Source organism: Brachycentrus maculatus, unplaced genomic scaffold, assembly GCF_059751285.1.
Source record: "Brachycentrus maculatus isolate JH-2025_06_01 unplaced genomic scaffold, ASM5975128v1 h1tg000179l, whole genome shotgun sequence".
NCBI classification, from domain to species: Eukaryota; Metazoa; Arthropoda; class Insecta; order Trichoptera; family Brachycentridae; genus Brachycentrus; species Brachycentrus maculatus.
The window spans coordinates 140924-167513 of record NW_028280930.1 but is presented as its reverse complement, the minus strand read 5'-3'; the positions used below and the strand labels follow the sequence as shown (position 1 = coordinate 167513).

The window sequence follows — 26590 nt, the reverse complement described above, 5'->3', positions numbered from 1 at the left end:
TTAACGTTGTGATTGGCGATAAAAGCACTTGGTAGTTCCAAATTCTGGGCAGTGCAGTGTTTACTGTGCTGATGGGAGTAATGGAGTAGTATTTGGCCATCTTTTGGATGACACGTAAAGCAGTTGATCGGATAAACAGTCATTTAGAGTTAAAGGTGATTAAGTGAATTTATTACTCGACCAATACTAAGTAACCATTTTAAAATTAAACGAAAAGTTCGTCCGACAGTGCATTTAAGAATTCCTTTCTTAAAAGTTATTAAAATAAATTAATATATATATATATATATATATATATATATATATATATATATATATATATATATATATATACATATATATATATATATATATATATATATATATATATATATATATATATATATATATATATGTGTATAAATATATAAATTTATATATACATATATATATATATATATATATATATATATATATATATATATATATATATATATATATATATATACAAATATATCACTGACTCCTTTCAAGAACGTCATAAATAAAAAATCGTCAATTTTCAATTGTGCGTGATTCGGACAGACCAGAAAATTTACTAGGTCCCAGCAAAAGAGGCATACTTTTAACTTAATATTTACCCGCTCCAGGGCAGAAAGTGTTGTTTTTGCACGATTACATGATTCTAAGGCATGGTGTAAATGACGTTGTTCATGATAGAAGGACCTACAACCCGAGGACGAGGAGAGCACAAAGAAAATAAGTTGGGATGGAACTAGGAAGGAGAAGAATTATATTTATGCAAATCATTGCTTCAACATGTAAATTAAAAATACCTTTCTACAATAGTGCATATATATTTAATATGTTCAAAAATGGATGTAGGTAATGGAAACGATACACAAGTGTATAAAATGATCCCTTATGACAGCACCAACCACTAAAATTCCAAATTTATCAAAATTACAACTAACCTACAAAAGGATATATGTACATATAAATGTTACAAAAAATACGTAAATATGAATAAATTCAAAATTTAGTGTAATATAGATGTTCAATAATGGGCCGAATGGTAAACGTTACACACATAAGTGTATAAAGTGATCACTTAAGCCAGCCAAAAATCCAGGTCGTAGACTGCTACGACTGTTGCTAAAATGCTCCGACTTCCATCTGAAATTTTTACTAAAAACGATTGGTGAGGTCTCAGAACGATAGTCTCAGTTAAAATATCCATAATTTTTCTTGCAATATCATGCATAGGGTAAAAAATCCAATGTTTGCTTTAATAAATCATAAAAAATAGTAAAATTCAGTACTCGGGGCATAGTTTCATTCAATGTGCAAATAACTGATATTTTATCTCATCTGGGAGTTTTAGAAGTTATATGAGTTTCATAATGTGCAAATTTGAATTTAGCGCCGATGCACACACGTGAGGCGAATACTCAAATGTAATTAGCTTTCTAGGATATTACCTCAGCTTCACTTGTTGAATATAATAAAAGCGCCATAACCTAATTACACTTGAAACATTCGAATTGGTTTTAGTGAATGCTCTAAGCAACAACCAGTGGAAAATACTAACAACGTTATTTTATTTTATTTATTGTTTCGGCATTAACTTTGTGGTAAGACATGTTACAATGATTAAAGATAACACTTGTTTTTATACCACTTGAGTTTTATTAACGACTACTAGTTTCAGAAGCTAAACTTCCATCATTCAGGTCTGAATAATAACTCATATTAATAGTTATTATTCAGACCTGAATGATGGAAGTTTAGCTTCTGAAACTAGTAGTCTTTAATAAAACTCAAGTGGTATAAAAACAAGTGTTTTCTTTAATTATTGTAACGTTATTTTCAATTAAAATACATAAACCGAAAAAACTTAAAAATAGGGTATAATAAAAATGTGACTTCGTTTTAAACTCACTATAAATATTTTATTATAACTTAGTTATAATGTCTACCGGTTAGCTTCGAAACCGGTAGACATTATAATTAAGTTATAATAAAATATATATTGTGATTTTAAAACAAGTTATACTTTAATTACAAAATGGAAAATCACGAGGTTAGTACTTCAAATATAAATTATATTATAGGGTCTCAACAGAAACGATGTATCTATCATTTATTTAGTTTTATGTACAACAAAAGATGGAAGATGTAGCATTTTAGGGCTTACGACCTGGGATTTGGCTCGCTTAAGTAATTACTGTTTACTCTTGGGTACCGTTCATCATTCTGCTCCTTGTTTATTAAATACAAATTCAATTTGTATTTTACATACTAATGTCGTTTTCATTTTAATTTACTTTGATCGGGAAACTGTTTGAAAAAGATTCCTATTATTTAAAGATCCATGGCGATTATTTAAGTGTATCATAGAAAGTAATTACCTCTCATTTGAAAAAAAAGTATTCATGAAACTAATAAAACATCACCATGAAATCGTCTTTGACCACTTTTATTTTCAATACTACTATATTATTCTAAACACATCTTTTCAGAGACGGATCCGTAATAAAGAATGTGTTTATTAAAAATAAAAGAAGTTAAAAACACAGATTGTGCTTTATTGAATTTATACAGTTTATCAAATGTGTAAATGTGTCCGCCTCCGTAGTGTAATGGTCAGCACGCTCGGCTACCGTTCTGGAGGTCCCGGGTTCGATTCCCAAGGGGGGTAAAATAAATAGAAGTGATTTTTTCACTGTCATATTTATTCAATATTATCCTGGACTGGTACCTGAAGCGGAGGGCTGATCACCTTTCCTTCATGTGTAAACGATCACGATCACGATGACGCAGTGCCCTATGCACCGTTGGGGTGCGGATAAGGGTTTTATTATATATTAATTATTATCAAATGTCCCATTAAGTATCATCAAAGTATGTGTTTATATAGAAGGTTTATTTTATGATATAATTCAACATCCAATCATTTTATACAGGTAATTTTAAAATACAACAAACATATTTCATGCTCTCTTTTCTTTACCATTTTGATTAAGTAATTATGACGCATAAATAACGAGAGAACGACTATTATTATTGATTTCGTTTACTGATAGTGGGACTAATTGCCCAAAAATTGTAAAGTGCCCTGCCCGCTTTGTGCGATAAGCTCGACCGCATAAGATTTATTATCGATACATTTGATTAACCTTTCTCACCCGGTTTTTTTGTATTTCCAACAACTAGACTTTAAAAATGATAATTTTAAAACATTTTGATTGTGTCCAAATACTTGTTCACAAAATCTGGATTATCTCCAATTACAGGAGTTATTTTCATATTATTTTTGACATCTCATCAAAGATGAAGACGAATATGGAAGTCTGGGCATTTAGTAAAAAGCTTATTTACATCTCACCAATAGATGTCTCTAGTGAAGTTCTAGTGATTCAAGAACAAGGTTTCTAAATTGGTTCATATATACAGATCTTCCGAGAATTTGAGTAGTGTGGTTGTCAATAATGGGTAGAATTGGTGAATGTTACACGTGTGTAAAGTGATCACTTAAACCAGCCTATGACGGTCGTCAGCCCCGTAAATGCCCAGACTTCCATATTCTTCTTCATCTTTGATGAGATGTCAAAAATAATATGAGAATTTTAATATGAAATATAAAAGATACGGCCTCAGAATTTTTGTATTCCTCCGTAATACATACAATTACATATTACATAAAAGTATTATAAAATAAAGTTATACATTCTGAAATAAATAATTTGTGTAATAATCGGGGATCAAATCACCAATACACAAGCGTTTCCCAGTGTGTGCGTGCGTGTCCTGCTTTGCGTACACGCGCACGTTAGCGTGTTAAGTAGCGCGCAGGTCGTACTCCACGGCGGTCGTGTCACTACGCTAGCTATTGCGGCTACTTGCGATGTATTTTTTTTTCTTATTTTTAGATACTTGCCACAGTTATTTATATTGCAAAATTGTTGCATTTCAACTTCAAATATTGTCAATAAAAGCAACATTTAGGAATATTCACATTTTTCCTGTTTTTAAATCACATTTTTATATGGTGTACAAAATACATAAAAGAAATATACAATCATAAATTTTCAGTTGTGCACGTTTTCGGAATGCCCAGAAAATGTACTAAATCCCAGCAAAAGAGGCATATTTTTAACTTAATATTTACCCGCTTCAGGGCAGAAAATGTTGTTTTTGCATTTTGAAGAAAAGGTATTGCTTAATTATTTTTTTAAACATACTAAATATTTTTCAAATGGAGAAAAAACCTTCAGGTTTAACCTAAAAAGATCTGTTGCATAGTAAAAAGTTCAATAAGTGGCTTGATATTTATTTTTAATACATTGTGTTATATTTTTAAACTTTAAAAACGTTCTCCTGAAAAATCAAGTTTTTTGATTTATGACCTTCTTGAAAGGAGTGAGCGATATCACCATTGCACGCGGAAGTTTTTTTAGAAATGTAAGGGAAAGGTTAAGCCCACCCTGTACATCGTCCTCGCAACGGGTTTGATTAAGTTGTGACACATAATAAATTGAGAGGTCCTTTGATTTCGGGAATACGTTTGTGGGAAACGTCCGCCATTACTCAGGCGGTCGTGAGCAAGACCTGAGAAATGGACCTCTCTCCGGTTTTAAGTTTAACCTCATTGCTTTGAACCCGAAATTGAATTAATTACGCAAGTTGTATTGCACTCTCTGTGAGTTTGTGTGCGGACGCTTCTGAGAAATGAGGGCTTTAAATCAAGTTTTATTATTTGGAGTTTTATTTTCTTACCAATTAAATTAATGATGAACGTTAATTAATTCGTTGGTGATATAATATGACTGTATTTTCTTTAGCACTATAATTGGTGATTATTATACATTCTTGCCTGTAGGCGTCATTAATTGGGATTAAAAAAAAATTCATTTTAAATGTGAAATTAATTATTATTATTATATAATATAATGCCGATTACATCCCTTTTATTCTCAAGTTAATTTAATAATGAAAGTTAATTAATTCGATAGTAATTTAATTGTACTTTTCTTGAATGTTTTTCGAAGATACTTTGTGGAACATTTTATAAACTTTATAAAATTAAATAACTTTTTTTTGACCACTTTATGATGACGACAAGGTTCTTGTCGAAACCGGTAGGTTAAAGTGTACTTATAATAAATAAGTGGCTAAAACAAAGTTGTTTAATTTTATCATGTTAATTGTACTTTCTTTAACACTTTAATTAATAAAAATAATAATTTCTACTAATACTACTACCTCAACGGGACTTCGCTGCGATATAACATCACTGTGATACATGATGTTTATTATTGGACAAAATTACAATAAAAGTTAAGTCGAAGGTTAACTTTTCGTTTGGGTACAGCATCAGATTGCCTGGTCAAATTTGTCACATCTGGCACATCCGGCTTGGGTTCGTTAGGGTCATATAACCATTAATCGCACTTTTGGCATTTTAGTAGAGTTAATATTTTTAGTAATAAATCTGAAAATGGAGAATTTGAGTATCAAAACAAAAGTAAATTTTATTATTTTTCAACTAAGGTTATTGTTATTTGTTTTTTTTTTTGTAAAATAAACTTTTTGAGTTCCAGAATGTTTATTTTTTGCAGAGCCGGTCGCTACAATACTACCAGATGATTATGTTTAATAATTATAACACGCTGTTGCCATATATGTACATATGTTTTATAACTTGGAAGTGAAAATGAATTATTTTGACTATAAACTTATAACTACTCATTATTTAACTTATCTGAAATTCATTTTATTTTATTCATCAATATCATTATATTATAAGTTATATGACAAATTTTATTAACTTTGACCGTTGTATTAGTTTGCCTTAATGGACACTTACACATCCACATTGTTATACTTACACAAGTGCTCTAGCCATTATTGCGATTCTCCTTTATCTAACTACTATTCTTCTTTCATTTCCTTTCCCATAGTACTTTAATATCCTTCATCCAAAGAAACGTCACTCAAGCCTTGCACATAATTTATTCTACTCTTACTCATATATCTAAAAATATAAAGAGCAGGACTGATAACTTTGCTTCCATGTAACTCTTAATGATTTTCTGTTAACAATAACGAATAAATGTTTTTACAAGATTGACATACAAAATTAGTATAATTATTTATCAAGGTTCATGTTTTTTGCTTTACAATTTCACAATACCCCAAAGAAGACCCCCTGAAAAATATGTAGAATACTGCATATTTTTACATGGTTCGACCCTTATAATACATGTTTTATTTGCAAATGTTTTTTCTTATTCCAGTCTATGTAAATACCCGTTCATTAGTTTTAACTGATCCAGAGTTCAATATGAACTTTTCTAGGCCCTTTCCTGGATTCCATGCCAAATTCAATAAAATCTTACATTTATTAGAGAATTCCATTGCTAAGAGTTTTCCAAGAAATTTAATTTATATAGACGGCAGTGAATTAATTTTCATTAACTTTCAGACATCTACTACTTATATACGATTTACTTGTGAGGAATTCGGTGTCAAAATTATGCGGTGAACTATGCTCCCATTGATGTAGTTTGTGGTCAAATATTACAAATTTCAAGGAAAAATAATCGGTTCTGATCATATGTTAATTTTATTCCGTAAGCTTTTTGATAAATAGACAATTTCAGAGTGTTACATCTGAAACTTCTATTTAAAATAAATGCTATTAGAAATAAAAATTGAGGATGATTATATTATGTGATTACATATAAAGTACAAAAAAAACAAAATAAAGTATTAGGTATTTATTGTATGCACTTTTCAACATAGAGTAAAATTAATGCTTATGCTAAATTTTACCAAGTCATAAATTAAACCCTGAAGAGGGCAACAGGTTGTCGCCGAAACTAGTTGGTTAATAAAAATGTGAGTGGATCAAAACCTAAAGTATTTTTATTTCTCGAAATAATTTACCAAGCAGTTTACTAAACTGTGGGTACAAGATACAAAAAACTTATTGCAAACACAAGCATTTCTAATAAGAAAGAAATAACTTTTTACTGCTTCAAATAGTTCAGCAGCTTCTTTCAAAAGTAGCTTAGCTAAATTTCATTCCTGCAAAATACATTTTCACGATCGATTTAGCATATGATCAGAAGATGACATAGATGTAATAAAATTTTCCAGCGATCATAAACGTTTGGAAGTAAACGTGAATTTTCCTATCATTACCATTCATCTATTTTCATAAAAGGAAAAGGGTTTCCCTTTAACCTATATAGCGAAACGACCACCCTAAAGACCCATAACTTGCTTTGCCAAATAGGAAAATTTTATTAAAAAATGAATGGAATTCTGGTCACAAAAAATAGTGAAAAACTGTCGAGAATCGAATCCGGGCAATCTTTCTACCATTTAACCGCCGACGTTTTATGGCTTAAATTTATTTATTCATGGTCTATATTATAACATAATTACATTTTACATTAATTTATTCATGCTTAACACCAGTCAAAAATCCATATTAAAATCTTTTCAGTTTATTTCTAAATCCATTTAAGTACACAATTTTGAAAATGAATATTTTTATTTTATTTTTTGATTTGGCTTTTAATTTGTAGAACTCCATTTTGATTTATGTATTTTAAATCAAACACAAATTTTTGAGTCTACTAAGTTGTATTTTATTCAAAATAAAAATAATTTTCACAATATTCATTTTAATGTGTTTTTTTTTAAAAATAAAATACAACTTAGTAGACTCAAAAATATCTATGTTTGATTTAAAATACAATACATTAATGAATACATCTATTTGTACATGTTGTCTACGTTTGCGTTTCTGTCATGTGACCTTGTATCTTAGATACTTATATAAAATATATTTATGATATTGGGAATCTAACCCGGGACCTCCAGCATGGTAGCCTAGCGCGCTAACCACTAGACTATGTAGGCGGACAAAATGCTTCTGCTTCGCTTTTAAAATACAAAATAAATTATTATGTACTTTATAAAATTAATAAACTTTGTTTTCACCACTTTTTTATTAATACAATTTAACCTACCGGTTTCGACAAGAACCTTGTCATCATCAGGGTTTATTTTAATTCAAAAACATTAAAAACATTAAAATACTCTCACCAAAAACTTCCACACACTCCGTGAAAATCCTAAATGTTAATCCTGAAGTTTATAAAATGTCCCACAAAGTCTCTGCGGAAAACATTCAAGAAATTAATATGTTGTTAGTTGTATTCTTGTAGTTGTTTGTTTAAATAAAATCTAGGTCATAGGTTCCCAATGGTGTTGACATGGCCCCATAGTAGACGATAGAAAGACCTTAAAGGGGGTTCTAGAGTCCCTAAAAATTGAGGGGTGGGAGGTGGGTTATATATTTTTTATCCTCCCCTCACTCTGTGAGGGCATATGCTGGGATATTCTTTGAACCCTTCTTCTTTTTAAATTGTGACAGGGGGATAATAAACCAAAAATGGTTAGGTACCTATGATCTAGGTTAATAATATCCACGCAGTGTACTTTGATCACAATATTTTGTAGTGTGTCCAAATCTTTGATCACAAATTCAAGGTTTGTCTCAACTTAGAAGTTCTTTATTATATATTGATATATCAATTATTTTTTGACATCTCAACATAGGTGAAGAAGAATATGGAAGTCTGGGCATTTACGGGTCTTACGACCGTCATACGCTGGTTTAAGTGACCATTTTACACACGTGTAAAATTCACCATTCTGCCCATGATTGACAACCACACTACTCAAATTCTTGGAAGTTCTATATACATATATGATCCAATTTCGAAACATTGTACAAGAGTCATTAGAATTTTCGCTAGAGACGTCAATTGGTGATATGAAGAAGCTTTTCATATTGAGCAGAAACTCTTGTATTAGATATATGAATATAGATATACGAAAAGCTTGTAAATACTTGTAGCCGTAAACCTTGTAAATACTTTCCTTAGACCTCTTTATTCTAGTTCATCAATGTTATGATATCAATACATATATCAAAGTCAATAAAATATGGATATAAATAAGTGGAGACAACCCTGAGTTTGTGAAAAAAGATTTGAACACACTCAAAATATTGTGAATAAATAATGATTAAAGAAAACACTTCGTTTTTTACCACTTGAGTTTTATTATGGACTACATGTTTCAGAAGTTAAACTTCCATCATTCAGGTCTGTATAAATAAATGTGAATAAATAAATGATTCAAAATATACTAGTTCAAAATTACAAATAAATTCAAAATATAAGATCAACCAATATTGAAAATGATGCTTTCAGGCCTCCCTTAATTTGCACAATAATGCGGGAAGAATTTTACATACGTTTCATAAAGGTCTTTGCTAATTAAAACAAAGCTTGAACTTACTAAACATAACCATAGATGGTGCCGAAGAAGTAGCATGCGCTAGAAGGTGTTGACCAAAGCATAAATATAACTGGGTGTCAATCATAGGCAGAATGGTGAATGCTACACGTATATAAAGCGATCACTTAAACAGGCTTCTTTTGGATGGGAGACGCATTTATTATTTATCTCGCTTATTATGTGCAAGGTTTATAGATCACTAGTTTAATTTATTATGTACTAGATTATCCCTTCTGTTCCTACCAGGAGAGATAATCTAGTTTGGCTCAATCAGGAACTCCACAGCATTTGCACATTGCTTGGAGGAAATAACGTAAAACTCTTTAGGAGAAGCCGGAATTTTGACTTTCGTCAACTAGTCTTCCGTTCCACTAGAGGAGGGTTCGGCATTTTATGTCCTAGCTTGACTTTAATGTACCAGTATCCTTCATACTTAAACCAGCTAATACCATGTCGTAATACCTGTAAATATCCAGACCTCCATATTCTTGTACATCTATATTGAAATATTGGTTTACTTTGATTTTATAAGTTGTTTTTCGAAGAATTTTTATTACTAAAAGATGTACAAGTTGCTACAAATTCTATAATACGAATTTATGCGTATAGAAAACCTTGTTTACTTCAAATATTAAGCTTCAAATACATAAATCAGAACACTGCAGAAACCACAACAGTATAATTGTTTGTTTTATTTATAGCCATTTATTTTTATGGCCACTTAAAGTGCGCTGGGACAGTATAGATACATACTTAGTATGGCAGTAAAACACAGTTTTAAGTAGCTACTCGATGAAAAGCAGTCGAAAATACGACCGATAAATATATTTTACGCTTGACATATTTTATCGATTCGATACGATTTTTACTCAATAGATTATTGGAAAAATAACGACATTATTTTCAAAAATTGCTGCTCCTTAACATTTAAACCAAGACGAGGCGGTTGGTTGGTCTGTAGTATTCGATTTTGATGTTTGGGGGTTCGATTTACAACTAACAACTCAAATCCTTTTTCCAAAACAAATTTAATACTTTCTAAAATATCAAGAATAATTTAATACTTTCTAAAAAAATATTTCTTATAAAATATCTCTTAGAAATTCGAACGAGGAATACAGATGAAAACTTCAAAAATTCTATGCGATTTTCCTTTGAGCAATATCGTCGCCAATGTTGATAGTCTCGTTATTCAAGGGGTAGGCTAATATATGTATCTTCTTACCCTTACCCGCGCCTAGGGTTGCATAGGGCACTGCATCAAATTAATGCAATGTTTAGAATATAAATAAAACAACTTGAATATTAATATTGTTACAACTATTTTCGGAAGCAACAAATAATCCATAATCCGTTTGAATATAAACTAAAAAATATGATACTCATGTGGTAAAAAATAAGTGTTTTATTCATAATTTTATTTATTTATTAAATAATCTTTTCATTAACATTTAAAAAAAAACATAAATATTAATATTTTCATGTGTACAAAGTGAGTGCCGAAACAATACAAAATACAATGTTCAAGTGTTTAAATTAATGCTAGACCAGGGTAAAACTAAATAAATTTTCTCATGAAAAATCAAATCTTTTTATTTGACCCTCCCTAGGAATCGAACTCAGAACCTCCAGCATGGTGTCGATAAACATAATAAAATAAAAAAAATAAACGAAAAAAACCACTTGATTAACTACCTATTAAAAAAATTCATAGATTTTGTTTTTGTAATAATTAAGTTTTTTTTCCCTGAAAACAAAATAGTGTCGAATAAAGCATAAATTATTTTTAAAAAATGCATCGGCCGGGAATCGAACCCGGATCGCCCGCGTGGCAGGCGAGCATTCTACCATTGAACCACCGATGCTGATGTAGTTTCACGAGTATCACTACATATTGAAGAGTACGCACTGGACGCGAAAATGTTTGGGAAATAAATTTTATAACCTAATTTTAACGTTAAACTAATTTATAACATTGCACAATATACTAGAAGTATTCAAAAATTGTAAAGACAAAAAACTCTGTATCGTAACGTTCAGCGATTTTTCACTTTTGTAAAAGCAAACGAAGAAACGTTATTATCTTCAAATATGTTTTGGTGAAAGGCTGTACTCATCGTATACACACATGTTAGAAAAATGAGTGGAATAAGACATCATGGTTTACTTTGAATACATATACGTGTTTAAACAGCTACATTCAAAGATGCCACATTTAAGGCCCAGCATTCGTTAATTCGAATTCATTCCACAGGAGACCACCCGAGAGGTCACATGTCTCTTTACGCCCGATTTTTTCAAGAGTGCATATTGGATTTATTATTTATTAAAAAAAAACATAAAGATAAAATACATATATTTTAACTCTTTACTTTACAAAACTCTTTCTTTTCAAGAAAATTTAACTATTAAGGAGAAAAAACTTATTTTTACAATGCATAAACGGTGTTTTAAGAAAAAAATCAATTATGTAAAATGCTTCCTGGATTTAAAGAAAATTAAGTTGCAACTTAATGAATGCTGGGCCTTAAAAATTTGCTCATTTTGACTGCTTTTTTGGAAAGTATTGAAGCGTCTATTATCAGCGTTGATACTATCAACGGTAATAGTGCTCTCAACATTAATATACCATATCACATACCACTTTTTAGTTTAAATAATTCCTTCATTCAAACTCTTATCCGCACCCCAATGGTGCATAGGGCACTGAATCATATAGACGCAGTGTTATCTTGATCGTTAACACATGAAGGAAAGGTGATCAGCCCTCCACTTCCAGTTCCAGTCCAAGGTTATATTGAATAAATACAAGAGTGAAAAAATCACTTATATTCATTTCACCCCCCCTGGGAATCGAAACCAGGACCTCCAGAACGGTAGCCAAGCGTGCTGACCATTATACTACGAAGGCGGATAAGTAATTAGGTACTTATATCATAAAAATATTAAAATATAACATGAGTTTTTCATTACTTGACTCCTTTCTATCTAATTAAAACCCTGTTGTCCTTTGGTCAAGAAATGTAGGAAAAAAATCACGAGATCAGAATAAAATGGGTTATTCACTGTTTAAATAAAAACCCATCTACCTAATTAAAATCTTGTTGTTCTGATTATTTAAAATGTAGGAAAAATCAACACACTATGCAATAATTAATTCACTTCATGAGTAGGTACTTTATCGTAGTAATTTATATACAAATATTGTATGTAGGTACATAATACGAGTAGTGTTCTCGGAAGACTTAATTAAGAAAAAAACAACAAATTCCGTTTACCAGAATGGGTGAAAAATATATTCAAAAAAGTGCATCGGCCGGGAATCGAACCCGGATCGCCCGCGTGGCAGGCGAGCATTCTACCATTGAACCACCGATGCCAACGTACCTCTCAATATATTTTTTGATGAACATATTGACTTTTTGAGCGATGTCTTCATACAAAACATACCGTTGTTTAATGAAAAAAGTCAGTATGGTACAATAACAGTATTACTTGAAATCCAGCTGTACAAATACAGAATAAAGGAGTGTCAATAATTTTACTGCGGTGTTTTTCATTTAATATTTTTTTGAAAAGATTTTTTTTTGCTTCAAATATTTTTATTAATTTATTATGAATTATTTAGGTGCAATATTTGGTAACCAACCATTTTATTCCCAGAAATTTTAAGAATTCAGTCATCGGAATGCACTTCATTAAATAAAATATTATCAATATTTTTTTTATTTTATTAAAGTCATTGTTAACTTTGTGGTACGGTAATATAACACTCTCCTTATCAATTATTGCTCAATTTGTATAATACCACTAAAAATACTGGTTAATGACCATCGGTTTCGCAATAACCATTCCATCATCAGCTCAACAGACTAAATTGAAATTGCTAAGGTCTCTTATTTATGTAAAAAAAAATTATGATAATTATTATTTGAATGAAAGATTCCGTTATCTTGTTTCTCTCTCCTTCAAATAGTAATAATTATAATAATTTATTATAGTATAAATACCATATTACCAATAATAATAAAAAGTTTTTTGATTTTTTTGTATAAACACTCCCCTCCAACGGAGGTGGGTAAATTCAGTTTTTATTTAAATCTTGGTATTCACTTATTCGCCATCGACGTTTACAGCTCAAATTCTGAAGGATAAGTAAATGGTTGTGAAGGAGATTTCATGATTGGTGTATATTTTAGTAAAGAGAGCGATCCATATATGGTATTTCATACGGAACGTCGATTGTGGTTGGGCAGTATGTAAGTATTGTCATGCAGACCATAAAAGCATTACTGTTAAAACTTTAAAACACGGTTATAGTGAAATAAAATCTATTTTATAAATTGAGAGAAAAATTAAATATTTTTTTTTAATTGAATTAAGAGATACTAAGACAGACTTTTTTTTAAATATAAATTTATAAGAAAGATGAAAGATGAAATTCGGCTGGCTTTCGTGATCACTTTGTAGTCTTGTGTTATCATTTCCTTAATAGTTTTGCCCATTTTTGAACATCTATACTACATTCAATTTCGAAAGATGTTTTTGTGCACTATGGGAATCTTTTCGTATGTTAGTTGTAATCTTGTCAGAAGACTTCCATCTTCTTTCGTATAAAAACGATGAATGGTCTCATTTAAGACACCTACATATAATATATCGCTCACTCCTTTCAACAACGTCCCATATAAAAAACTTTGTTTTTCAGGAGATCGTTTTTAAAGTTTTAAAATATAATAAAATGTTTTTAAAATACATATCAAGCCACTTATTGAACTTTTTACTATGCAACAGATCTTTTTTGGTTAACTTTACTGTTTTTATTTCCGTTTGAAAAATATTTAGTTTATTTAAAAAAAAAACAATTTAACATTACCTTTTCATCAAAATTCTAAAACGACACTTTCTGCCCTGTAGAGGGTAAATATTATGTTAAAAATATGCTGCTTTTGCTGGGATATAGTACATTTTCTGGGTATCACAAAAACATGCACAACTGAAAATTGATGATTTTTGATATACCTATGACGTTGTTAAATGGAGTGAGAGATATATTGATAGTGATCATACGTATATAAAAAAATCAGAGTCTAATAAACACTGCTCCTTCAATCAGATGAAATTGATTTTATACTCCGACGCAAGAATTACTATCTTACAAGCTAATTGATCTTTATAAGTCTGTGAAGATTAGGTATATTACAGTTAATTAACATTTTCCGTTCGCAAATTATTTGAGCCATTTTTATTGTTGATAAATGAGGTAACGTTAATATTCCGCTAAAGCATGTTCATACATAGTTTGGAGGGATTATTTAATGCCTTACAAAGGGATTAGGGTTCCAGTCCCAAGACAGGCCCATGGCTTTGTCCGAATTAATCAAAAGATTAATGAAACTCACGCTACCGCATACCAGTACGAGAAGATATGGGATACGTATAAATTCGCTATTAGTAAATTGTTTCATAAACCGATTTATATTTTTTTACCTGGAAATTAATTAACAAAGCCAATGAAAAATTAAGCATTGGATTTTCGTATTTATTTTGGGTCAATGTCTTAATATGATGTAGCTGAAAATATTACGAATTTATTTATATTTTTGTAATTTTAAACACTGTATTATTTATTAATATATTTCCTTTGAATACAGATCATGAATATTGTATGTAGGTACATAATACGAGTAATGTTCTCGGAAGACTTAATTAAGAAAAAATTATAAATTCCGTTTAACAAAATGTCTAAAAAATATATTCAAAAAATTGCATCGGCCGGGAATCGAACCCGGATCGCCCGCGTGGCAGGCGAGCATTCTACCATTGAACCACCGATGCTTATATCACGGAGCGTATTTTTACTATTCGCTTCATGATCTTTTATGTAATTGGTATAAAGTAAAAGGCGGTATTGCAATATGATCATTTGTAAGTGAATGTTTATTAATGTATGTATTTTTATCCAGCGGACATATTTTTAAGCTGATTATACACACACACACACACATGTTTGTCTGGAATTTATTATCAACTTACATATTTAGGCCAGTATGTTATTGGGAAAAACGTTGAATGGTAACACACCCACACCTATGCACTCACACACACACACGCACACACACCCGCTGTACCACAAACACACACACACACACACACACACACACACAACCACCCAACCACACACACAACACACACACGCACATAAACAAACATACACACACACACACCCCTCACACCCACACACCCACACACCCACACACACCCTCACAAATATCTGGAATTTGTACATCAACTGTCTTATTTAGGTTCGCATCTCATTGGTAAAAATGTAGAATTCACACAAAAACACATACCCACACCCTACCACACACTCATCCAGACACCCACTCATACATACAAATACACACACACACACACACACACACACACACACACACACACACACACACACACACACACACACATACAAATGTCTGGAAATTATCATCAATAGTATTTTTTATTATTGTGTCTTATTGGGATAAACGTTGAATACTCAAATAAGCAATATTTCAGATTGATATATGAAATAGTCGAATGTACATAAATTCATCTGAATAACCGTGACGTTTGTATCCATGAAGAATTTTCAGTATTTTTTTTTCATTTGAAAAAAGGCCATATTTCAAGGCATGTTGAAATCTGAAAATGACTACATCTATGCTCTAGCACAGGTGGTCTGAAGTAGAAAACATTTGATGCCGTTTTGCTACAGTACGGACAGAGCAACTTTAATAAAATACCGGGAAGCAGAATCCGATAAATATTTATCGTGAAGTCCCGCGCTCGATGCATTTTTATTATCGTTTTACTAACAAACATTTTGTCCTAACAACAGAAACGTCCCTCGATATGCATACGTAGTACATACGTACACGCTTTATTTGCATTCGTGCAAACATGTTCAAAGCAATATAGGTTTGAAAATGATGCGGAATGCATCGAAACACGTGTCACAATAGATTTGAAGAAATAGTGGTATTTACTAAGTAAAACTTAAATTAAAAATAGTCATTGGGATTCATATGGTAAATACTGATGTTCCTGTAGGATAGAAGTGAGAAAGTTTGGCCAGTTTAGGAAAACTGTTTTTTTAAAGAGAAATATTTGAGTTTTTATTATTTACACAAATATTTCGATTTCATACTATTTCTGTGAGCCTAAGCGGCTCATTATTATAAATAGGTATCAAATTGTGGTAGAGTGGATTCAAACCGAGAAACTCAGATTTAAGAGTCCACGACACTAACCACGGGACCACAACCAGACACCATGAAGAAACGCTCTTTTTCGGAAGATTTTTATATTAAATTAATGATTTTTTTTGAATATCGGTTTTATAAAAAGAAATGCAATAAACAATTTGTTCATGATGATGATTTGATGATGAAAATCATGATAAGATGATGTTAAGATGATAAAAAATAGAAGTTGTCATAATTAGAATAAGTTAAAACCATAATTTTATTGCATCTTAATATAATATACATACACACACACGCAATTTTAAACCTACTTAAAATCCGTAACAAAACTTTATTCAAAACATTTGGGGCAATAAATGTAAATAAACTAACAAAATAGAAAAAAATAATTATGCTCCTAAATTAACAAACAGGTTTAGTAAAAAGGAGAAGAGATTTTTAAAATTGTATATGCAACTTCCAGATTGTCTTTTTCATAAAATAAGACAAGTGGACCGAATAGCAGATGTTTCAGCCTAAAAAGAGTGACCTGAAAAATCTGAGTAGGAGTTAAAAAATTATATGGTTTTCTAGAAAATGATGGCGGTCCGCCTCCGTGGTGTAATGGTCAGCGTGTTTAGCTACCGTACTGGAGGTCCTGGGTTTGATTCCCAGGGGGGTGAAAATAAATATGAGTGATTTTACACTGTAATATTTATTTAATATTACCGTGGACTGGTTCCTGAAGCGCAAGAGTGATCACCTTGCCTTCATGTAAGTAATGATCAAGATAACACTGCGTCAATTCGATGCAGTGCCCTATGCACCATTGGGTGCGGATAAGGGTTATAATAAGTAAGAAAATGATGTGTTTTCGAATGTGTTCGATCTCCACATTCGATTCCAATTTTTTCCTTTTCCTTAAAGTTTATGATTCATCTAATAATAATACCAAGGCAATTCAGTTTCATTAGATAAATAGTTTATCTTACTTCTCGAGTCATGAAAAGTTTCTCGGACGATGTCGCGGAAGGGGTTGCGCGTGTAGCCGTGGTGATAGGGCTCGTGCCAGGATCGCACGCCGCGCACGCGCACCCCGGCCGCACGGACCTCGCTGATAACGGTGCCGGCAATCTTGGAGAAGGCGTCATCGGGCGCGTCCAGGTATAGGAAAGTGATCTGGAAACAAATGTTTTCAGAGACATGTGAAATGAGTCCTGAAGAAGAGAAGATAGACATGGTTGGGACATGTCCTTAGAATTAATCACTCATGTCTCTTCTGCCAACTCTAATGCTTCTTTTTCCAAAGACCGCTGACAACTATTCACCGACTATACTCAACGGACTTCGGATGTCGGACTGACCTGGGAGGAAGCCAAGGAGATGGCGGGTGACAGAGTGACTTGGAGACGTCTCGTGTTGGCCATATGCTCCACTTAGGGAGCGAACATGGAAAAAGAAATAAATATTTTCCTTTTCATATTTGTCGGTTTCTTATGATTTGTATTGTTCCAGGGAATCTTTCAATAATGGATAGGCGATCTTCTCTTTTCCTTTCGACGCTTCACGCTGCCGACAAAAAGAAGCTTTCCAGAACTACCTTTATCTGAATATCTATGGATGATAATCTTATTTTACAGAAAGTTTTCGAAATATATTAATATGTAATGTTTTGAAATATTTGACGTCAAATTTGTCCTTTAAATTGCCTAGTTTCTGCAAGAAAGCGATTAATTTTTTTTATTAAGAATGGATATTTAAAAAAAACATCATAATCGAATATGGTGGAATTCTAAGCAATCATTTTTGTACATTTTATTATTATTGAAAGATAAATGTGACAACATTGTACCTGACAATGTTGTCACATTTATCTTAGGATTCAGTTTGGATTTACATAAAACCTCGTTTAACACTCTCTCAATTAACGCTGATTCAACATTAGGAAAACAAGGGTCTTGCTATGACTTCATTTATATAATATGAAGATTTTTCGCTCGTTTTTCATGACGTGGCTGCATTTACTCGATTGGCTTGACTTTTAGTACATTTTCTTGTACCTAGTTATTTTGTGTTTCAAGATTAAAAGTAATAAATTAAAATGTAATTGAATTTTACTATTGCTTCCTAACTAAGTTGAACTTCAAGGGAACGTTGAACTATTAAATATTTTCTGTACTTCAATGTGAATATTATTATGTAAGTAAAAATAATAAAGAAAGCTTATTTCTTCTTATTAAGAAAAACAAAGTGTAATTTTCAGAACATGAAATAACTATATATTGTTTAATATTTTCCAAAATGAATATTTTTATTACACGTATTTTTTTTTATTTATTAAGAAGATATTCTTTTCCGATTCTTCATATTATATTATTCTGGTTTTCTTAAAATTGATAGAATATTCACGGTCTTGAGATAGTACAAAATAATATTCATATTTCTGAAGCGCGACAATGCCTTGCCAGTCGTTTCTTCCAAGATAATACGTGGAAATGAAACTACAGACATGATTGGGAAAATAAGACGACCGAGGTTTTCCATCGTCTTACGCTTCTGAGAGAAATCAAATCGACGTTTTTAACCCTCTTCAACATATACAAACATGACTTGAAAGAAATCTCGAAAATAATTCATACAAAATGTTCATTTTGTTTATTAAATACAATATAAATATTTGCACTTATGTAACATTAGAAAAAATGCGTTTTTTTCATTGTAAGATATTTATTGTATTTATGATCTATTTTATTACGTTTGCGCATTTAATTTCTAATACCATACATAGCTACTCTACAAAATTCTTCAATATCTAAAATTATTTTTGAAGGTGTCTGAACTCAATATGAAACACGTATCATTCTGAAAAGAAGATACAATAGTATGGATACAATGGTGGAAGAATGGTGAACGTTACACAAGTGTATAAAGTGATCTCTTAAGGCGGCCAAATGCCAGGTCGTAATCCCTAAGATGCTAATGAATCTATTTTCTTTCATAAAAAGGGGAAGAATGTTACATGTTTTATATCATGTACATGTTTTATATCAAGTTAAGACACCTTTAAAATTGACAACTCATCTGTAGGGTGAATAATCCAGTATTTGAAATAATAATATGAATTTTGTGTGTAATATTGTGATATCCATACAATAACATTTTATAAATACGATATGTTTGTAAAAAAAGTACATATCATTTATTATACAATACGTGTATATTTTTAATTTCAGAGCCACCCTGAGATGGCTGAAGCATTAGCAAGAAATACAATCAAAATACGGCATAATAATCCAGAAATATGCTGCTAGCATCTCAACAGCCGTGAAAATAATTTTTAAAAATTATTTTACATTTTTCTACCCTGAATATACTGGAAACTGGAAATCAGATGTCATGGAAAACTTGGTGATGTCACAGAATATTATTTCAACAAGCTCCATGTTAGAAATGTGTGCAATCATATTTATGTGAATGTTTGCGAGGAATCTATTCAGTCGGAGTATGTTATAAAATCTGTCTTTACTGTTTTGCAATTTTCGTATCAACATTTTATTAAAACAGTAAAAATAATTGGAATTTTCATGGACTTTCATCCTTGAATTTAGTTGAGTAATTTATTTATTTGTAGATCGATTTTCATCTAACAGATTTCGAAATTAATTGTATGGCATGTTTATTTATTTAATTACCATACTTTACATATTGATGCATTACACTTTGTGAAAGTTTACTTTCAGTCTTCATCTAATTTAAGGTTTTGTTCTATACACAAGCCCTGTTTAATATATATCTGAATATACTAATATATTTTTTTCAATTAACGGATCTTCTTTTCAGCAATTTACGCCTCTCGTAAATGATGAAAAATTGTACTCGCAATTGGGATTAAAATGAGATTATTTCTTTGTGTAATTTAAATTCACGATTGTTATAGTTCTGCTAATAGTTAGTAAGAAAAATACTAAATCAGTACTTTTCCCCTTAATTAAACATGGTATTCTGTTTATTATACAACAAAATACCAGTAAGCATATTTATGTACTCATCAGAAAAGTACCAGGAAAATATAACACTCTTATATATATGTTAATATAATGGTCTTTTTTTACCTCTAGGGACTCATGCACATAGGTTTGTACAAGTACCTGTATGCAATCTTGCCTCAAGGGATTACATATTTGCTAACAAAAACTTACGAGCGCGGGTACGTTTTACAGCTTGTCTACATATTGTATTATTGCTCCTTTATAATACTGTAACATCCCTTTTCCTGAGTTTAAAAAAAAAAAAAAAAATATATATATATATATATATATATATATATATATATATATATATATATATATATATATATATATATATATATATATATATATATATATATATATATATATATATATATATATATATATATATATATATATATATATATATATATATATATATATATATATATATATATATATATATATATATATATATATATATATATATATATATATATATATATATATATATATATATATATATATATGAATATATATATATATATAAATATATATACGTATATATATATAAACATATATGTATTTATATATATATATAACTAAAAATATTACAAAAAGTATTTAGGACACAACATCAAGACTAAGTTTGCTCTTATATAACAGTATGTGTAATCACCCTGACGGAAGATGTTATAATTTTTACAAATGGCATCGTACGTCAATCATGTTTGACATTTGTGAACTAGACAGCTGCAGTATACAAACAGAATGATAAAACGGGCACAAATATGTATCAACACTGGCGGCAGCCACTTGTCGGTTTTCATGTTTTCCACTTAATAGAAATAAATTTAAAGATCTAAATAAAGATTGCCATCACTCTATTTTTTATTTATATATTAAATAAGTATACGAAACAAATTAGGATGTTTAATTTTGCACGTACGTACGACACCATTTACAAAAATTATAACATCTCCTGATGGAGTGATAAATTTTGTGTCCGAATAAAACTTTTCAGAGTTGTGTCCCTTGGGTAATACTTGTATTTTTCGAGGAATGTATGTGTTACAATTTTGGTTGAAAAATACTATTTTCAATTGAAATTCTTCATAAGCATTGAATATATAGTCTCTGAGGTGACTGTAAAAGCAATAAAAAAGTACACAATAATGATAAGCTATAAAATACCTGTGTCCAGTTGAAAAATCGAAGAACTGCAGCGACTGATTTAGATATTTGAGTGTCTGGGGGTTTGCTTCTGGCGAAAGTGGGAAATTTCACCTTGTCTGATGTTTCGTAGTCCGTGCAAAACTGGAAAAGAAAGAATGAATAAATGCATTATTGTACAACTACAATAAATTACGGGGCGTTTTTAGACGGTAAATACAAACAATAAAATAATTATTATATTGCTTCCCTATGTATGTAGGGGAAAAGGAGGCACATTCAGCCATGGGGCACATCCAACCAGGGTAGGTGTCTACCTAAATTAGGAATTCTAAAATGGGAAAAAATATTCTTTGTTGGAACACTCCGTTTGCCATCACTAAGAAACTTTGTACGTTATTTTGTTCAGCGATAATTAAAATATAAGCACATTTCTATTTCAACGCTTAAAAGGTAAGATTTTTCATGAGTCATATTAACGATATTATCCCTGAACTATATATATATATATTTTTTTTCTTTGTTGGTTTATTTTGTTGTTAATTTGTGCTTAACTCAATTACCCCATGTGTGGGGCACATTCAGCCATTTCCCATTTATTTTTCAGAACATTCAAGTCAACATTCAGTCAAAAAATATTTATATTTTTCAAAAAAAAATAGAATAAAAAAAACGGCTGAATGTGCCCCCCTTTCTCCTATTTGTTTTTTGTAAGTAATTTTTGAAATAAACTAGCATTTATTTGACACACACCGTATCATTTATTTCATGACTGATTTGTGAGGTTTGTTTAAGTAAACACCTGATGATTATTTTGAAAATCAAAATTTCCAGTATTTGAAACTTTGATCATGCTATGTTTTCTACGGTGTTCCTCTGCTTCGTCCAAACCATTGTAACACACCTTTCTTAATTTTATAGATAATGCTTATCTATCAGCCTTGCATTTTTTCGTTATTTCACTATTCAAACGTCTACTATATATAAGTTTGACTGCATTCAGTCTACTTTCATCCTTCTTTTCCAATTCCATGATTCACTTTTTTTTACAAGGGTTGGAACCAGGACAACATTTTCCTAAATTAATGTTAAGTTGTATTTTTCTATTTTTCATGAAACTGATTCTTGAGATAGAACAAAAAAATAATAACATATTTTTGAAAATGCATGTATGTATGTCTGAAATGTGTGTAGACGCACTAATGTACTCACTTGATATGCGATACTCGTGTTTTATGTTTTTAATTAAATTATTTGAAATTATATTCAGATAAAATGTTTTATTTGAAATTGATTCAAAATATTTTTTAAATGTTGTGTATGCGATAAAAATCATAAGTCATAAAAACGGTAATTAATTTCCATATTTAAACACTACCTACGATTATTACTGTTTTTATGCATTTAATAAATACAACGAACTAAATACTTTTGAATAATCAACAAAATAAACTTCATGGGAAAATGCAAAATATAACAGGGTAGGAAGCATCTGTTACTGGAGAGCTTTTATCACAGCTCTATTTGAAAACATTTTCAAAATAGGTTAAATAAATAAATTATTTTACTGAATTCTGAAGCATAATACACTATCTTTATATAAAAAATAACTTTATCTACACACACAAAACAGTTGTGTTTTTATAAACCAATGCAGTGTGTTATTGCATGAGATTAATCTTGTCAATCTATTAACTTGTCAATCTATCTATCAATATGTCGAAAACTGTTGAAAAATTGAATTTTTAAACAAGTTTGAAGACTAATGTTAGGATATTAATTTTTATTGGATATATGAATGTGTTCTTTACAAAATATTTTTAATTTTCACATCCGCATTCGTAGCGTAGTGTCAGCACGTTGGGCTGCTGCGTTAGAAGTCTCGGATTTGATTCCCAAGAAGGTCAAGATAAGTAAATTATACTCTAAGTGATTTTTTACGATATTTTGGTATGTTTTTAATATTATTTATTGATATGCCATGAAATTTGTGGAATGACATGTTGATTATTAAAAATAACACTTGTTTTAGACCAACAATTGAATTTTATTTCATTTCACACGACTATTTTCGAAAACTACAGATGTTTTTAGTGATCGCCTGTCGAAGAAAACATCTGTAGTTTTCGAAACTAGGCGTGTGAAAAGAAATGAAAGTCAATTGTTTAATTTTTAAAAATCAATATGTTTAATAGATCAAAAATCAAATCACATCTCTAAAATCAAAAGTAATTGATTTTTTGCTTAAACTGTTCTTGCATTGAAAAAATAAGTTTTACTTCGAAATAATTGAATGATTTTGAGAAAAAAAGAGTTATTCAAAGGTAAGTAGTTAATTTTTATGTACATATTTAATTTTATATTTTTTCAATACATTATAAAAATATCCAATATTATATACATTTTAAAAAATTGGGAGTGGAAAGACGTGTCACCTCTTCGGCGGTTGGCCGGCGGATGAGTTCTGTTTTTGGAAATATCCCAAATGAAGACGATGAAGATACATAATATTCCCTCCATAGATGCAGTGCCCTATGTACCATTCAGTGCGAATAAGAATAAAATAATATTCTATGATGCACATTGTTGCTTAATTTCTAAATATAGTTTTGATAAAAAAATGGTTCATGAAAAAAATCACGTGGAAAAAGATTTTTCAGTAAAATAAAATTAGTAAAAGTGCTTAAGACTTTATTAGCGTGGAAGAGCTATAATAAAATTCCATTATCGTAAATCATTGAATCCGAGTCGAGTGTGTCTCAGTAGGCAGTCTTGCCGCATAATACAGAACCGTGAGACGAAGGATCCGAGGAGGTTTCGCTTAGTAGGATAAGGAAGGCCGAGATAGGACAGTCTCTAATTCCAGAATCCCTACGAACTTGTAAACTCTAAAATAAATTAGCGAGGAAAACTTAATGAGAACGTTTGAGTAAAGAATGCCAAAACTAATTTTCTTCGCTAGATGGAGTAAGGAGTAATAGTAACCAGCTCGCGGGAGAAAACAGATTCAACAGCTGTTCAGTGCTAAGAATAGAACATTACATATACTCATATATGTATTTTTGGAATAAAATAAAATAGATCGTAAGCTGTCATTGAAGGGGTACTCGCAAAAGTAAAAATCAGTATCCGACCGACTGCGCGAGGAGCCAGACGTGTCTTTACGCACAATCTTTTTTTGAAGAATATAAATTGGAATATGTTTCTCTCTTTGCCATTCAGTTACTCTTTTCTTTTTAAAACCATAAACTATATTTTTGTAAAGAAAAAAAATATTTTTTCAATACAAAACAGTGTTTAAAGCAAAAAATTCACTCGCGTTAAATGTTACATGGGTTCAAAGAAAATTAAGTTGCAGGCCTTAAGTGACCAATTTAAAAGTACTGCCATTCATATATTTTTATCCAGTTAGATTTTTCTTTTAAATTAGAGCTTATTATGGAGAGACACATATGTTTATGCCAAGGAATGAAATAAAAATTATGTTGTGTAAATGTTTGTGGATGTGTCATTTCCAAATTAGTGCGATGTTGTTTGATTTGAGCGCGCGACATCAAATAATTTATCTTTGCTGGGAAAATTTTTTTTTGAATGTGTCGAAAATTGACAACTTTCAAAACGAATGTTGGGATGTATAGAGTATCATGATACTGATGTTAAAATACCTTCATTAAAAATACCTCGTGATGCATTAAAGTAAAACCTCTTAATTTCCATCACAAACATCCCGGGAATCGAACCCATGACCTCAAACATGATAGCCAAATGCGTTAATCATTTCACTATGAAGGCGGACTTAATACTTTAGTATATGTTCATAAATGGACCTAATGGTGCACAGTGCATCTCATCGGATTAACCAGGTGTTAACTTGATTGCAATTACCAAAATGAATTTAAGTCCAGAGCTCCTGGTGGTTTCACGAAGGTATTAACAATCACATAATTATTAATGTTGTCCTTTGATGTTTCTAATTTCGAGTAATCTAACTCGAATCACTTTGTCTGAAGACACATTAATAAATTCAGAAAGGTTTAGTAGCAAAGACATAACAAGCTAATAATTGCCATGTAGCGCGTTTATTCCTTTCATGAGAGCAAAGCTTATCCTTGCTAAGCCAAGCGAACGAAATAGATAATCGCTTACCATCGCAAGGGAATTTTTATACCTTCATTAAGAACACATTGTGTCGATAGCATCACGGAGAGAGGGAAAGCTGACTACCGACTGGGAAAATCATTTTACATATATTCCTAAAGGGAAATAACACGTAGGGGAGAGCAAGGTCTGAAATAATTATTTTTAAATGTGTCATAATTATGCTGATCTTGAAAAATACAGAAAAACTTATAATCATGCTAAAAGCGTATACGTTTATCTAAAATAAAAGATTCCATATACATTTTTCTACCAACAAGCATTCGTATTTTTTAAAATTTTTGTAACACATATCACACGTTACTTTAGACCCAGTAAGCGGGGTATAATGTAACATTATTTATATTTTTTGTAATTGCGCTTATCCTAAGAGATACAGGATTAAATTATATCTTTAACAGTAGGTACCATTTATATTTACTACTATGCACTAAAACTTATCCGCACCCAATGGTGTATGTGACACTGTATCGTTTAAAAGTGTTATCTTGTTATAGAAAAAGTCAGCCTTGCGCTTCAGATACCAGCTACGGATAATTTTACGTAAATATTAGAGTGAAAAATCCATCCTGGAAATCGAGCTCGGGACTTTTTATCACGATTGCCAAACATATAGACCACTACACTATGGATTTGGAAAATTATATGTATCTATAATAAGACTAA

General features: G+C 30.7%; 1 protein-coding gene and 3 non-coding genes across 4 annotated transcripts in view; all 4 read right to left on the bottom strand.

The window, feature by feature from the left end:
* Window positions 1-26590, bottom strand: part of LOC148308031 (guanylate cyclase 32E) — a 144936-nt gene that overhangs the window by 53976 nt on the left and 64370 nt on the right. Inside the window, exons 5-6 of the mRNA XM_088262405.1 lie at window positions 21788-21910; window positions 17579-17765 (exon numbers count right to left, since the gene is read on the bottom strand). Of these exons, the coding sequence (XP_088118531.1) occupies window positions 17579-17765; window positions 21788-21910 (310 nt within the window). The remainder of the gene's footprint in view (window positions 1-17578; window positions 17766-21787; window positions 21911-26590) is intronic.
* TRNAG-GCC (transfer RNA glycine (anticodon GCC)) lies at window positions 11158-11228 on the bottom strand. Its single transcript has one exon. It is a non-coding gene; the product is annotated as a tRNA-Gly (tRNA).
* Window positions 12672-12742, bottom strand: TRNAG-GCC (transfer RNA glycine (anticodon GCC)). The gene has a single exon. It is a non-coding gene; the product is annotated as a tRNA-Gly (tRNA).
* TRNAG-GCC (transfer RNA glycine (anticodon GCC)) lies at window positions 15131-15201 on the bottom strand. The gene has a single exon. It is a non-coding gene; the product is annotated as a tRNA-Gly (tRNA).